The sequence below is a fragment of the Procambarus clarkii genome, chromosome 67 (genome assembly GCF_040958095.1).
Source record: "Procambarus clarkii isolate CNS0578487 chromosome 67, FALCON_Pclarkii_2.0, whole genome shotgun sequence".
NCBI lineage: Eukaryota > Metazoa > Arthropoda > Malacostraca > Decapoda > Cambaridae > Procambarus > Procambarus clarkii.
The window spans coordinates 13277554-13293376 of record NC_091216.1 but is presented as its reverse complement, the minus strand read 5'-3'; the positions used below and the strand labels follow the sequence as shown (position 1 = coordinate 13293376).

The following is a 15823-nucleotide window of genomic DNA, read 5'->3' as shown; positions in this document are numbered from 1 at the left end:
GTGCAGAATGTTCACTAGTGAGTCCCATTCTTTAACGGCTTTTCTGACCATTGTAGTCACTCAGGATTTTGCATCTAATACAGCTGCTGTCGTTGGATTAATGTATAGTTTGATGCTCAGGGCTTCAGTAGCTTCACATTCCAGTAAGTAGTGCAATAGTGGCGCCTCTGCTTCTGTTCCACAGATGTGACACTCTTTAACTATTGGGTTCATTACCTCCCAGCAGCACTTGTAACCAAGTCTGAGTCTGTGTATGGCTACTGCAATGTCTCTGGATATCTTTTTGTCAGGCATGAAAGAGTAGTACTCAGTGGCTTGTTCGTACCATATCGCAGTGGATCTTCCTTCCGCTACTTTGGCTCTGTGGTGACTTTTGATAGTTGAGAATATTTTCTTCTTGATTTGCTCCTTAATGTGAAAAACTTGGAGGCATTTGAACCTGTACAACAGGTAGAGCAGTGGCAGTTTTTGCTAGTGAGTCTGCCTTTTCATTACCATCTATGCCAATGTGACTTGGTATCCAATTTTGCGTGATTGACAACCCTAGATTATGGGCTTCTTTTCCTATATGTTGGATTTCTGGGAGGAGTTGTATATTATTTCTGTGCTGACTGGATAACAATGCCTGGAGCGAAGATTTCGAGTCGGTATGAATGATATCATGTAAATTATTCTCAATTGTAGTTTATGGCCGGTCACTTATCTGTTGTTGTTGTTATAGATCCAGCTACCTGGCACAAGAGCGGGGCAAGTAGCACGGGCTATGGTGAGCCCGTAACTTACCTGGCACAAGAGCGGGGCAAGAAGCACGGGCTATGGTGAGCCCGTAACTTACCTGGCACAGGAGCGGGGCAAGAAGCACGGGCTATGGTGAGCCCGTAACTTACCTGGCACAGGAGCGGGGCAAGAAGCACGGGCTATGGTGAGCCCGTAACTTACCTGGCACAGGAGCGGGGCAAGAAGCACGGGCTATGGTGAGCCCGTAACTTACCTGGCACAGGAGCGGGGCAAGAAGCACGGGCTATGGTTAGCCTCGTGGACAGGAGATGCCTCCCGTCCGTCACTTATCGTTGTTGTTGTTGTTGTTGTTTAAGATTCGCTACTCAGAACGATAAGTTCCAGTAGCACGGGCTATGGTGAGCCCGTACGTCACTTATCCTTTGGTGGTGATTATATAGTTCTTTAGGAGAGATGCAAGGACAAGTACAAGGTGGGGGGTAGGCTGGGGGGCGGACAAGTACAAGAGGGAGGGGCGGATGGGTGGTGGACAGGTACCGGGGGGGGGGGGGATGGGTGCAACGAAGTGTAACGAAGGAATCGGGATGAAAAACTGAGATGGCTCCAATACAGAGGCGGCCAAGACAGCCACAATAAACAGGATAAAATAAAAACTGAGAATATTTGTAAATTCTATGCACAATGCATCTGCAAATATGGGAAAAGTGGTGTAAAATGCACTTTTCCGCATCCTCGAAAATGCAGGAACATGTTGGCGAGGGGTACATGCCGCTTTGAAACAAAGTGCAGATATTTCCACCCTAAACTATATAAATCTTCAGTTGATAAAAAATATGCTACAATTTTCAGTACCCGGAACTCCAGGTGAGAGGTACACAGCGTAATAGACGGGAAGATCAATATGAAAGTACTGGAAATTTTTTAGAGGAAGGCAGAAACAGAGTAGAACATAGAAGAGAGGGGAACATGCAGATAGAATGACTGCAGGATTACAGAGGGGAAGGGAGATACAAACAAGACTGCAATACAAGTCATCAACAAGCACACAGGTACTACACCACACAACCACCGCACTACCACCAACAATGGACGAACCACTATCAAAACAACACACCCTGGACATGGGTGGAGAGGGGGGGGGAGAACTACCAAAGCCCACCAGAAGGGACACACAATGTGGGAAATCATTCATATTTGCAAACATACGAGGCCTAAAGTCAAAATAAAAAAATAAAGTTAAGTTCTTAAATGGCCTTCTAATGGAATCAAACTCAATATTTGGCGCATTTACAGAAACCCAAACGAAAGACTAAATGTATAGTGAAATATGGATCCCAAATTATAATTTATATAGATGTGAGTAATTAAGTCAAGTGGAGGAGTAGGTCTGAATATTAAAGAGGAACTGGCATGCACAGAGCTCCTGAACTCGACAAATGAGGTGGTAGAGGTACTTGGAATCAATGTAGAAAACATGAATCAAATTATTATTCTAATATACAAACCGCCAGATGCAACAGTTGAAGAATTCACTGAGCAGATCCACAAAATAGAGAATATCCTTGATAACCTAGCAAACCCAGCACCAGATATTTTCTTTTTTGGAAGGCTTCAATCTATCCAGTTTAAAATGGAGAATAGTAAACAATAACATTATAGCAGGAAATCAACCTGGAAGTAACCAGCCACAGGTCAGAGAACTACTGAGATTTTTGTGTAAGATTCTCGCTCAATCAGATTACTGAACCATCTAGGATCGAGAACACGCTGGACCTGATATTCACGAACAATGAGGAGCTAATCAGAAACATTACTGTCTCAGACACTACGTACTCGGACCACAAGCTCATTGAAGTGCAAACTAACATCAATAACGGTAGTAGGCCCAAGAGAAACAACAAGCGAGAGGGGCTATTCTATAAATTCAATTTTAATAATAAAAGGATAGACTGGGAGAAAATAAACAGGGAACTGACAAACATTCAATGGGAAAATGTTCTAAAAAATAAAAGTTCCTTCACAAGGAATAGTAAAACTGACTTCTGAAGCATATGAAGTGTGTCTGAAACATGTTCCTTTGAGGAAAGCCAGAAAGAGATCCAAAGTAGAAAGAGAACGCAGACGACATTACAAAAGAAGGAAAAAAATAACAAATGCTTAAACAGACACGACTTTCCACACAAAGAAGGAATAATTTAAACAGGGAAATTGAAGAAAATGAACAGAGACTGAAGCATTCATATCAGATTGAAGAAAGGCAACTAGAACAGAAAGCAGTTCAATAAATAAAGAAAACCCCAAAATATTTCTTCACATATGCGAAATCAAAAGCAAAAACCACTGCCAGTATTGGACCTATTCGTACAAGTGAAGGTTCATACACGGAGGATGACAAAGATATCGGCGAAATTCTAATAAAAGCAGTATGAGGACATGTTTAGCACCCCGATACACAGCATAAAAGTGGAAGATCCGGACAACTTCTTTATGCATGATATCCAAACCCCTGTAAATATAACTGATATCAACACGAGCATGGCAGATTTTTGAAAGGGAAATTGACAACATGCCCATGCATTCAGCCCCGGGTCCAGACTCATGGAATTCAATTTATATAAAGAAATGCAAGGTTCCGGTAGCACAGGCACTCAGTATAGTGTGGAGGAAGAGCTTGGACACGGGGGAGATTCCAGATGCACTTAAATCAGCAGACATAGCCCCTCTACACAAGGGAGGGAGCAAAGCATTGGCAAAGAATTATAGACCAGTTGCACTAACGTCCCACATAATAAAAGTATTTGAGAGAGTGATTAGGAGTCAGGTTACAAGTTTTTTGGAAACTAATGACCTTCACAACCCAGGCCAACATGGATTTAGAGCAGGAAGATCATGCCTCTCACACCTACTTGACCACTACGACAAAGTCACTGAGGCATTCGAAGAAAAACAGAATGCAGATGTGGTATATACGGACTTTGCAAAGGCATTCGATAAATGTGACCATGGAGTGATAGCACACAAAATGAGGTCAATGGGAATAATTGGTAAAGTAGGACGCTGGATACTCAGTTTTCTGTCAAACAGAACACAAAGAGTAACAATCAACCATATAAAATCGAGTCCAACCTCAGTTAAAAGCTCGGTACCTCATGGTACAGTCCTTGCGCAATTAAGCGCTTTTCCTAATTCTCATATCAGATATAGACTCAAATACAAGTCACAGCTTCGTATCATCCTTTGCAGGTGACACAAAAATCAGCACGAAAATTACTTCTGTTGAAGACAGTGAGAAACTTTAACCAGATATTAATAAAGTTTTCGACTGGGCAGTAGAAAATAACATGATATTTAACAATGATAAATTCCAGGTACTCAGGTACGGTAAAAATGAGGACCTTAAACAAGGTACAAAACCTAATCAAATCTGCCCATAGTATAAAAACAGCATGTCAAGGATTTGGGAATAATAATGTCTGACGACCTAACGTTTAGGGAGCATAACCAAGCAAATATTGTGTCAGCCAGAAAAATGATCGGATGGATTACGAGAACTTTCAAATCCAGGGATCCCATCACAATGGTTGTACTCTTCAAGTCACTTGTGTTGTCCCGTCTTGAGTACTGCTCAGTACTCGCTTCCCCCTTCAGAGCAGGAGAGATTGCTGAAATAGAGGGAATACAGAGAACATATACGGCACGCATAGACACGATAAAACACCTAAATTGTTGGGATCGTCTCAAAGCTCTCAAAATGTTTTCTTTGGAAAGGAGACGAGAGAAGAATCAGATAATATAAACATGGAAAATACTGGAGGGCCAGGTCCCAAATTTGCACAGTAGAATAACAACGTACTGGAGCGAAAGATATGGAAGGAAATGCAGAATAGAACCAGTGAACAGTAGAGGTGCCATAGGCACAATCAGAGAACACTGTATAAACATCAGAGGTCCGCGGTTGTTCAACACTTACATCCAAGCTGCTGCCTCACTCTTGGTCTGACGGTGAACCAGGGGCCCATCTAACAGTGCACCAGGGGCCCGTCTGACGGTGCACCAGGGGCTCGTCTGACGGTGCACCAGGGGCCCGTCTGACGGTGCACCAGGGGCCCGTCTGACGGTGCACCAGGGGCCCGTCTGACGGTGCACCAGGGGCCCGTCTGACGGTGCACCAGGGGCCCGTCTGACGGTGCACCAGGGGCCCGTCTGACGGTGCACCAGGGGCCCGTCTGACGGTGCACCAGGGGCCCGTCTGACGGTGCACCAGGGGCCCGTCTGACGGTGAACCAGGGGCCCGTCTGACGGTGCACCAGGGGCCCGTCTGACGGTGCACCAGGGGCCCGTCTGACGGTGTACCAGGGGCCCGTCTGACGGTGCACCAGGGGCCCGTCTGACGGTGCACCAGGGGCCCGTCTGACGGTGCACCAGGGGCCCGTCTGACGGTGCACCAGGGGCCCGTCTGACGGTGCACCAGGGGCCCGTCTGACGGTGCACCAGGGGCCCCTCTAACAGTGCACCAGGGTACGTCTGACGGTGCACCAAATGATCTGGGCCCGGCTGGTCTGGGGCTCCTCTTTGCGCTTGAAGGAGCCTTGAATCTCAGGGCTGCCTTTCTATTGACCAAGTGAGCCCAACGACCCACTCTCTACGGCTGGCCATAAGACCGCACACTTCACCAACACAACAAGTTTTTGCCCGTGTTTACCTGCGACAGGTTTCACAGAATCGTTGATTCCCAAAGGATTTGTTCATGGTCGCACGTGTGCCAGCAGCCACACAATTATCAAGGAAGCTATGTGCGTTATGTGTCTTGTATACATGTGTATACATATTTATGTATTATAGAGATATGTATATATATATTTTCTAACGTACTAGACGCGTTATTCTCCGAGTTTGCAGACATATATGTGTATTGTTTCAATAATATTTCTCTTTATCCTGGACTATTTGCGAGAATATTTTGACTGGCATCCCGGTCTACCTTAAAGTGTTTCCGGGGCTCAGCGACCCCGCGGCCCGGTCGTCGACCAGGCCTCCTCGTTGCTGGACTGGTCAACTGGGCTGTTGGACGCGGTTGCTGGCAGCCTGACGTATGAATCACAGCCTGGTTGATCAGGTATCATTTGGAAGTGCTTATCCACTTCTCTCTTGAACAGTGTGAGGGGTGAGTTATGTCTATCGCCTGGAAGTGTGTTGAACAGTCTCGGGCCTCTGATGTTGAACAGTCTGATGTTGAACAGTCTGATGTTGAACAGTCTGATGTTGATAAGAGTTCTAGTATAAAAACTGGCCTCAGGCCAGTTTTTTTTTTGTCGTTCAATTTTCCGACCAATCGACCTATTGTTGCTTGTGTCTCGCATACTCAGAAACTCGCAACTACTTGGTGTGATCGTCAGTGCAGCTTCGGAAGACTTCTACCTTGCGTTCCAGCAATATTTACGTCTTTCAGCTCCAAGTCAAATGACCTCGTGGTCTGACTGACTCAGTTGGGCACGCTTCCTTTCACCCGATGGCTAGTAACCGGAATCTACAGAACTGTTGTGGATCGCATGCAGTAGGCGCTCAGTAGCTGACACAGTGGGAGGGGGACCTCTCAACGATTCCAGCTTAACATGGGACTCTCTCCCACAGCGACATCTTCCTCTCACAGTGGGCAGAAAATCCACGACGAGCGCCAAATCGACCTCGAACCATTGCCGATTATGGGGAAGGGGGGGGGGGGGGGGTTGTCGTGCCCCAGCCCGTCCTCGTCAACCAGCCCGGCCTCATCAACCAGTCCGTCCTCATCAACCAGCCCGTCCTCGCCAACCAGCCCGTCCTCATCAACCAGCCCGTCCTCGTCAACCAGCCCGTCCTCATCAACCAGCCCGTCCTCGTCAACCAGCCCGTCCTCGTCAACCAGCCCACCCTCATCAACCAGCCCACCCTCATCAACCAGCCCGTCCTCATCAACCAGCCCGTCCTCGTCAACCAGCCCGGCCTCATCAACCAGCCCGTCCTCGTCAACCAGCCCGGCCTCATCAACCAGCCCGTCCTCGTCAACCAGCCCGGCCTCATCAACCAGCCCGTCCTCATCAACCAGCCCGTCCTCGTCAACCAGCCCGTCCTCGTCAACCAGCCCGTCCTCGTCAACCAGCCCGTCCTCATCAACCAGCCCGTCCTCATCAACCAGCCCGTCCTCATCAACCAGCCCGTCCTCATCAACCAGCCCGTCCTCATCAACCAGCCCGGCCTCATCAACCAGCCCGTCCTCGTCAACCAGCCCGTCCTCGTCAACCAGCCCGTCCTCGTCAACCAGCCCGTCCTCGTCAACCAGCCCGTCCTCGTCAACCAGCCCGTCCTCGTCAACCAGCCCGTCCTCGTCAACCAGCCCGTCCTCATCACCCAGCCCGTCCTCATCACCCAGCCCGTCCTCATCAACCAGCCCGTCCTCCTCAACCAGACCGTCCTCCTCAACCAGCCCGGCCTCATCAACCAGCCCGTCCTCCTCAACCAGCCCGTCCTCATCAACCAGCCCGTCCTCATCAACCAGCCCGTCCTCATCAACCAGCCCGGCCTCATCAACCAGCCCGTCCTCATCAACCAGCCCGTCCTCATCAACCAGCCCGTCCTCCTCAACCAGCCCGTCCTCATCAACCAGCCTGTCCTCATCAACCAGCCCGTCCTCATCAACCAGCCCGGCCTCATCAACCAGCCCGTCCTCATCAACCAGCCCGTCCTCATCAACCAGCCCGGCCTCATCAACCACCCCGTCCTCATCAACCAGCCCGGCCTCATCAACCAGCCCGTCCTCATCAACCAGCCCGGCCTCATCAACCAGCCCGTCCTCATCAACCAGCCCGGCCTCATCAACCAGCCCGGCCTCATCAACCAGCCCGTCCTCATCAACCAGCCCGGCCTCATCAACCAGCCCGTCCTCATCAACCAGCCCCTCCTCATAAACAAAGACCCAAGGTACATTCCATCCACCCGCCAAACCCCATCTTTATGAATGAAAAAGGGTTTACACACGAGTCACAACTGATGACGTCCGAACACTTCCGGAACAAGTGCTTCACTGACGTCTTTTGTTCGAACCACAACGCTGTAAATGCTTCACCCACGTACTACAAATAATCGCCGACAGAACCTATAAACACTTAACCTTACCAATGCCTAAATATGGACAGTGTGCTAATATATATACTACTAATAATATATATTTGAACAAATTCCTATTTCGAATGAATAGCTTGTTACAGTTGATGTACGCATCCTTGGGGTCGACCGCTGGATGGAATGGACATGGTCTAAGGACAGTGTCAACAGTGTTCGTCACTGTTGACACGATGGTGCTGGCTGCGTCTTGCTCTTAATACAATACCACTTGTGTGGAGGACGTTAACAAGGCCCTTTAAGGGTACACAGTATCTCTGTTAAGGGTCAACATTGTATTCCAAATTGTCTTTTTAGTACACTTCTCACCTGTCAGGATAAACTGGGAAGACAAATAATTAAGAATTGATTTGGGGAAATCTGAGAGAAAATTGGTGATCATGTTCTTAGAACTTAAATAAAAGTATGCCAGTCTTGCAGGGGGTATTGGTGCCCCAGTTGTAGGGGGTATTGGTGCCCCAGTTGTAGGGGGTAGTGGTGACCCAGTTGTAGGGGGTAGTGGTGCCCCAGTTGTAGGGGGTATTGGTGCCCCAGTTGTAGGGGGTAGTGGTGACCCAGTTGTAGGGGGTATTGGTGCCCCAGTTGTAGGGGGTAGTGGTGCCCCAGTTGTAGGGGGTATTGGTGCCCCAGTTGTAGGGGGTAGTGGTGACCCAGTTGTAGGGGGTAGTGGTGACCCAGTTGTAGGGGGTAGTGGTGCCCCAGTTGTAGGGGGTAGTGGTGACCCAGTTGTAGGGGGTAGTGGTGCCCCAGTTGTAGGGGGTATTGGTGCCCCAGTTGTAGGGGGTAGTGGTGCCCCAGTTGTAGGGGGTAGTGGTGCCCCAGTTGTAGGGGGTAGTGGTGACCCAGTTGTAGGGGGTAGTGGTGACCCAGTTGTAGGGGGTATTGGTGACCCAGTTGTAGGGGGTAGTGGTGCCCCAGTTGTAGGGGGTATTGGTGACCCAGTTGTAGGGGGTAGTGGTGACCCAGTTGTAGGGGGTAGTGGTGACCCAGTTGTAGGGGGTAGTGGTGCCCCAGTTGTAGGGGGTATTGGTGACCCAGTTGTAGGGGGTAGTGGTGACCCAGTTGTAGGGGGTAGTGGTGACCCAGTTGTAGGGGGTAGTGGTGACCCAGTTGTAGGGGGTAGTGGTGCCCCAGTTGTAGGGGGTAGTGGTGCCCCAGTTGTAGGGGGTAGTGGTGACCCAGTTGTAGGGGGTAGTGGTGACCCAGTTGTAGGGGGTAGTGGTGACCCAGTTGTAGGGGGTAGTGGTGACCCAGTTGTAGGGGGTAGTGGTGACCCAGTTGTAGGGGGTAGTGGTGACCCAGTTGTAGGGGGTAGTGGTGACCCAGTTGTAGGGGGTAGTGGTGACCCAGTTGTAGGGGGTAGTGGCGACCCAGTTGTAGGGGGTAGTGGTGCCCCAGTTGTAGGGGGTAGTGGTGACCCAGTTGTAGGGGGTAGTGGTGACCCAGTTGTAGGGGGTATTGGTGACCCAGTTGTAGGGGGTATTGGTGACCCAGTTGTAGGGGGTAGTGGTGACCCAGTTGTAGGGGGTAGTGGTGACCCAGTTGTAGGGGGTAGTGGTGCCCCAGTTGTAGGGGGTAGTGGTGACCCAGTTGTAGGGGGTAGTGGTGACCCAGTTGTAGGGGGTAGTGGTGACCCAGTTGTAGGGGGTAGTGGTGCCCCAGTTGTAGGGGGTAGTGGTGACCCAGTTGTAGGGGGTATTGGTGACCCAGTTGTAGGGGGTAGTGGTGACCCAGTTGTAGGGGGTAGTGGTGACCCAGTTGTAGGGGGTAGTGGTGCCCCAGTTGTAGGGGGTAGTGGTGCCCCAGTTGTAGGGGGTAGTGGTGACCCAGTTGTAGGGGGTAGTGGTGCCCCAGTTGTAGGGGGTAGTGGTGCCCCAGTTGTAGGGGGTAGTGGTGACCCAGTTGTAGGGGGTAGTGGTGCCCCAGTTGTAGGGGGTAGTGGTGACCCAGTTGTAGGGGGTAGTGGTGCCCCAGTTGTAGGGGATAGTGGTGACCCAGTTGTAGGGGGTAGTGATGACCCAGTTGTAGGGGGTAGTGGTGACCCAGTTGTAGGGGGTAGTGGTGACCCAGTTGTAGGGGGTAGTGGTGACCCAGTTGTAGGGGGTAGTGGTGACCCAGTTGCAGGGAGTATTGATAACCCTGCCTCAGGTATACGTGGACTTCTTAAGGACGTTCTCCTCACCGTTCACCGTCTCACCGTCTCACCGTTCACCGTCTCACCGTCTCACCGTTCACCGTCTCACCGTTCACCGTTCACCGTCTCACCGTTCACCGTCTCACCATCTCACCGTTCACCGTCTCACCGTTCACCGTCTCACCGTTCACCGTCTCACCGTTCACCGTCTCACCGTTCACCATACGTACGACACCTTCACCTCTCGGGGAGATGGTGACGTTCATGGCTCTGTTTAAACGGACCATACTTGGCTTCCCCGCTCTGAGGCTCTGTTATTGGCTTCCTGTTGGCTCCCGTTCTCTGTTGCTAGCGTTGAATCCATGCAAGATGTTGCACTGTCCTCGCCCTTCCAGTTTGGTGCGTTGTGCATCCGACATGCGTCTGACGTATGTTGTCACACCCACCAGGACCCCAGCTTGTGTCACACCCCGGTCCACCGCTGGGGTCCACGGCTGGGATCGACCGCTGGAGTCCACAGCTGGGGTCCACCGCTGGGGTCCACGGCTGGGATCGACCGCTGGGGTCCACCGCTGGGGTCCACCGCTGGAGTCCACCGCTGGAGTCCACCGCTGGGGTCCACCGCTGGGGTCCACCGCTGGGGTCCACCGCTGGGGTCCACCGCTGGGGTCCACCGCTGGAGTCCACCGCTGGAGTCCATCGCTGGGGCCACCGCTGGGGTCCACGGCTGGGGTCCACGGCTGGGGTCCACCGCTGGGGTCCACGGCTGGGGTCCACCGCTGGGGTCCACGGCTGGGGTCCACCGCTGGAGTCCACCGCTGGGATCGACCGCTGGGGTCCACCGCTGGGGTCCACCGCTGGGGTCCGACATTGCTGAAAAGATGAAAGTCGCTTCACGTCTCGACCTAAAACGACTAGTTTCACGGAGTAAATATCAGACGGCATTAGCGCGCACGCGCGCCACCGCGAGAGAAAAAGTACATTAGTACGCATGTGCTTGCGTATATTTGTCCAGCGTAAACACACCACCTCGCTGGGACTCGAGTAAAGCCTTGACAAAAAATTATAGAGCAGTTGCGCTAACATCTCACATAATAAAAGTGTTTGAAAGAGTAATTAGAAATCATATTTAAAGTTTTATGGAAAATAATGAGTTACACAATCCAGGACAACATGGATTCAGAGCGGGAAGATCCTGTCACAGTTGATATAAAGTATCTAAAGTAGGACGCTGGATACTCAATTTCCTGTCGAACAGAACACAAAGAGTAACAGTCAATCAAATAAAATCGAGTCCAAGCGCAGTTAAAAGCTCTGTACCTTGCAAGGTACAGTCCTTGCACCGCTACTGTTCCTTATTCTCATATCAGATATAGACAAAAATATACGTCACAGCTTCGTGTCGTCTTTTGCAGATGACACAAAAATCACCATGAAAATTACCTCTGCTGAAGACATTGAAAAATTACAAGCAGATATTGAGTCCACCAGCCGTGGTACTGGGGTCCACCAGCCGAGGTACTGGGTCCACCAGCCGCGGTACCGGGTCCACCAGCCGAGGTACCGGGTCCACCAGCCGAGGTACCGGGTCCACCAGCCGCGGTACCGGGTCCACCAGCCGTGGTACCGGGTCCACCAGCCGAGGTACCGGGTCCACCAGCCGAGGTACCGGGTCCACCAGCCGCGGTACCGGGTCCACCAATGTAATATTATCGCCACTCACGTGCTATTGTCTCCAGTGTGATTTCAGCTGAAGTTCACTCTAGGTGCCTCAGTCTTCTGCGTCCCACACTGGGTATTGTGTTGTAGCTACTGTCTGTCAGTGTGTGTCGTCAGCCTGTCTCTCTCTCTGTCTGTCTGGCTCTCTCTCTCTGTCTCTCTCTCTCTCTCTCTCTCTCTCTCTCTCTCTCTCTCTCTCTCTCTCTCTCTCTCTCTCTCTCTCTCTCTCTCTCTCTCTCTCTCTCTCTCTCCTCTCTCTCTCTCTCTCTCTCTCTCTCTCTCTCTCTCTCTCTCTCTCTCTCTCTCTCTCTCTCTCTCTCTCTCTCTCTCTCACTCTCACTCTCACTCTCTTCCCAGCCACTTTCTCCCAGCCTGACCTATCACGGTAACCTTCAAGTGTCGGGAGCAATGCAACACTTTCCGGCATAAGACACCTTCTGCAGCACCCATGTTAAGTGTTGCTGCACTCTAATGTAAACACTCTCCTGCACCTCTCTATCCACGTGAGGGCTGGCACGGGAGCCGTCGTGGACCCTTCCCTGTGTTATTGTGCACCATTGTGTGTACTGGGCGCTGCTCCAGTACACACTCTCACTCTCCTGAGGTCTCCCGGTCAAGATGTGTGTGTGTACTCACCTAGTTGTGTTTGCGGGGGTTGAGCTCTGGCTCTTTGGTCCCGCCTCTCAACCGTCAATCAACAGGTGTACAGGTTCCTGAGCCTATTGGGCTCTATCATATCTACACTGGAAACTGTGTATGGAGTCAGCCTCTACCACATCACCCCCTAATGCATTCCATTTGTCAACCACTCTGACACTAAAAAAGTTCTTTCTAATATCTCTGTGGCTCATTTGGGCACTCAGTTTCCACCTGTGTCCCCTTGTGCGTGTTCCCCTTGTGTTAAATAGACTGTCTTTATCTACCTTATCAATTCCCTTCAGAATCTTGAATGTGGTGATCATGTCCCCCCTAACTCTTCTGTCTTCCAGCGAAGTGAGGTTTAATTCCCGTAGTCTCTCCTCGTAGCGCATACCTCTCAGCTCGGGTACTAGTCTGGTGGCAAACCTTTGAACCTTTTCCAGTTTAGTCTTATCCTTGACTAGATATGGACTCCATGCTGGGGCTGCATACTCCAGGATTGGCCTGACATATGTGGTATACAAAGTTCTGAATGATTCTTTACACAAGTTTCTGAATGCCGTTCGTATGTTGGCCAGCCTGGCATATGCCGCTGATGTTATCTTCTTGATATGTGCTGCAGGAGACAGGTCTGGAGTGATATCAACCCCCAAGTCTTTTTCCTTCTCTGACTCCTGAAGAATTTCCTCTCCCAGATGATACCTTGTATCTGGCCTCCTGCTCCCTACACCTATCTTCATTACATTACATTTGGTTGGGTTAAACTCTAACAACCATTTGTTCGACCATTCCTTCAGCTTGTCTAGGTCTTCTTGAAGCCTCAAACAGTCTTCTTCTGTTTTAATCCTTCTCATAATTTTAGCATCGTCCGCAAACATTGAGAGAAATGAATCGATACCCTCCGGGAGATCATTTACATATATCACAAACAAGATAGGACCGAGTACAGAGCCCTGTGGGACTCCACTGGTGACTTCACGCCATTCGGAGGTCTCACCCCTCACCGTGTGTGTGTGTGTGTGTGTGTGTGTGTGTGTACTCACCTAGTTGTGCTTGCGGGGGTTGAGCTTTGGCTCTTTGATCCCGCCTCTCAACTGTCAATCAACTGGTGTACAGGTTCCTGAGCCTACTGGGCTCTATCATATCTACATTTAAAACTGTGAATGGAGTCAGCCTCCACCACATCCCGTGTGAGTTTGTGTTTGTGTCTATGACAGTGTCAGACCACGAATGACAGATTATGGCAGGAATTTACTCAAGTACTTTTAGTGTTTAATAATACATTTATGCCCATGCACTTTCCTCCGGGTCCAGATTCATGGAATTCAGTATTTATAAAGAAATGCAAAATTCCAGTAGCACAGGCACTCAGTATAGTGTGGAGGAAGAGCTTGGACACGGGGGAGATACCAGATGCGCTTAAAGTAGCAAACATAGCCCCTCTACACAAGGGAGGGAGCAAAGCATTGGCAAAGAATTATAGACCAGTTGCACTAACGTCCCACATAATAAAAGTATTTGAGAGAGTGATCAGGAGTCAGGTCACAAGTTTCATGGACACCAATGACCTCCACAACCCAGGCCAACATGGATTTCGAGCAAAGGCATTCGATAAATGTGACCATGGAGTGATAGCACACAAGATGAGGTCAATGGGAATAACCGGTAAAGTTGGACGGTGGATACTCAGTTTTCTATCGAACAGAACACAAAGAGTAACAGTCACTCATATGAAATTGAGTCCAAACACAGTTAAAAGCTTTGTACCTCAGGGTACAGTGCTTGCACCACTGTTTTCATTATTTTCATATCAGTTATAGACAAAAATACAAGTCACAGCTTCGTGTCGTCCTTTGCAGATGACACAAACATCAGCACGAAAATTAATTCAGCTGAAGACATTGAAAAACTTCAAGCAGATATTAATAAAGTTTTCGACTGGGCAACAGTAAATAACATGATATTTAACAGTAATAAATTCCAGGTACTCAGGTACGGTAAAAATGAGGACGTTACACATAATACAGGGTACAAAACACAATCAAATGTGCCCATAGTCGGAAAGCAGAGTGTAAAGGATTTGGGAATAATGATGTCTGACGACCTAACGTTTAGGGAGCATAACCAAGCAAATATTGCGTCATCAGAAAAATGATAGGATGGATTACGAGAACTTTCAAATCCTGGGATCCCATCACAATGGTTGTATTATACAAATCACTTGTACTGTCCCGTCTTGAATACTACTCAGTGCTCACTTCTCCCTTCAGAGCAGGAGAGATTGCTGAATTAAGAGGGAATACAGAGAACATATACGGCACCCATAGACACGATAAAGCACCTAAATTATTGGGATCGTCTCAAAGCCCTCCAAATGTACTCACTAGGAAGAAAGCGAGAGAGATACCAAATAATATACACATGGAAAATACTGGAGGGCCAGGTCCCAAATCTACACAGTAAAATAACAACGTACTGGAGTGAACGATATGGAAGAAAATGCAGAATAGAACCAGTGAAGAGCAGAGGTGCCATAGGCACAATCAGAGAACACTGTATAAACATCAGAGGTCCGCGGTTGTTCAACATTCTCCCAGCGACAATAAGAAATATTGTGGGAACAATCGTGGATATCTTCAAGAGAAAATTAGATTGTTTCTAAAGGAAGTGGCGGACCAACCGGGCTGTGGTGGGTATGTGGGCTTGCGGGCCGCTCCAAGCAACAGCCTGGTGGACCAAGTTCTCACAAATCAAGCTTGGCCTCGGGCCGGACTTGGATGCCGGGCTTGGGGAGTAGAACTCCCAGAACCCCATCAAGCGGGTATCAAGCAGGTATATTCCCTTACTGACATTTACATTCATTTATATTTACATTTGCAATTAGAAGGATGGGTTTGGGGTCCTCTACTGCTCACAGGATGGGTATGGGGGTTTTCTACTGCTCACAGGATGGGTATGTGACGCAAGATTGTGTTGATAGCAAACACACAGTATGGTAATTAAACATATATTTGATATTAACATGGTTACAGAGGTCGGGGATGGACAGCAGGTCGATGATGTGACAGGTTGAGTCGTTGTGTGCCGCTGTTGAAGGCTGGTGGTGGCAGATATAGCAGGGAGACCACACCTTCAGAAGGACATCGCAGCTCTGGAGAAAGTGCAGCACCGGAAAACAAAAATCATTCCAGAGCTAAGTCAGCTCGCGTACCAGGAACGGTTGAGGGCCACTGGGTGTCTTGCAACACTGCAAACCAGGCAACACAGAGCGGGTCTCAATGAAACTTTTGTAACACTGAACAATTTGGGGATGTTGATCCGGAAAATGTCTTCATGTCTTCATGAGGTCAGATGTAACCCAAACAAGGAGCAACGGTTTCAAGCTCAACACCCCACAATGTAGGACTGTGAACAGTCCTACAGTGACGTTTTCACCCA

At 49.5% G+C, this 15823-nt stretch overlaps 1 protein-coding gene across 1 annotated transcript; it reads left to right on the top strand.

Moving 5' to 3' along the window:
• The first annotated feature begins 5909 nt into the window (after positions 1 to 5909).
• On the top strand, positions 5910 to 10286 carry LOC138355360 (uncharacterized PE-PGRS family protein PE_PGRS46-like). The gene is made up of 2 exons (XM_069310243.1): positions 5910 to 6015; positions 8314 to 10286. The coding sequence occupies exons 1-2, from the start codon at positions 5910 to 5912 to the stop codon at positions 10284 to 10286; spliced, it is 2079 nt and encodes a 692-aa protein (XP_069166344.1).
• Positions 10287 to 15823: the final 5537 nt, after the last annotated feature.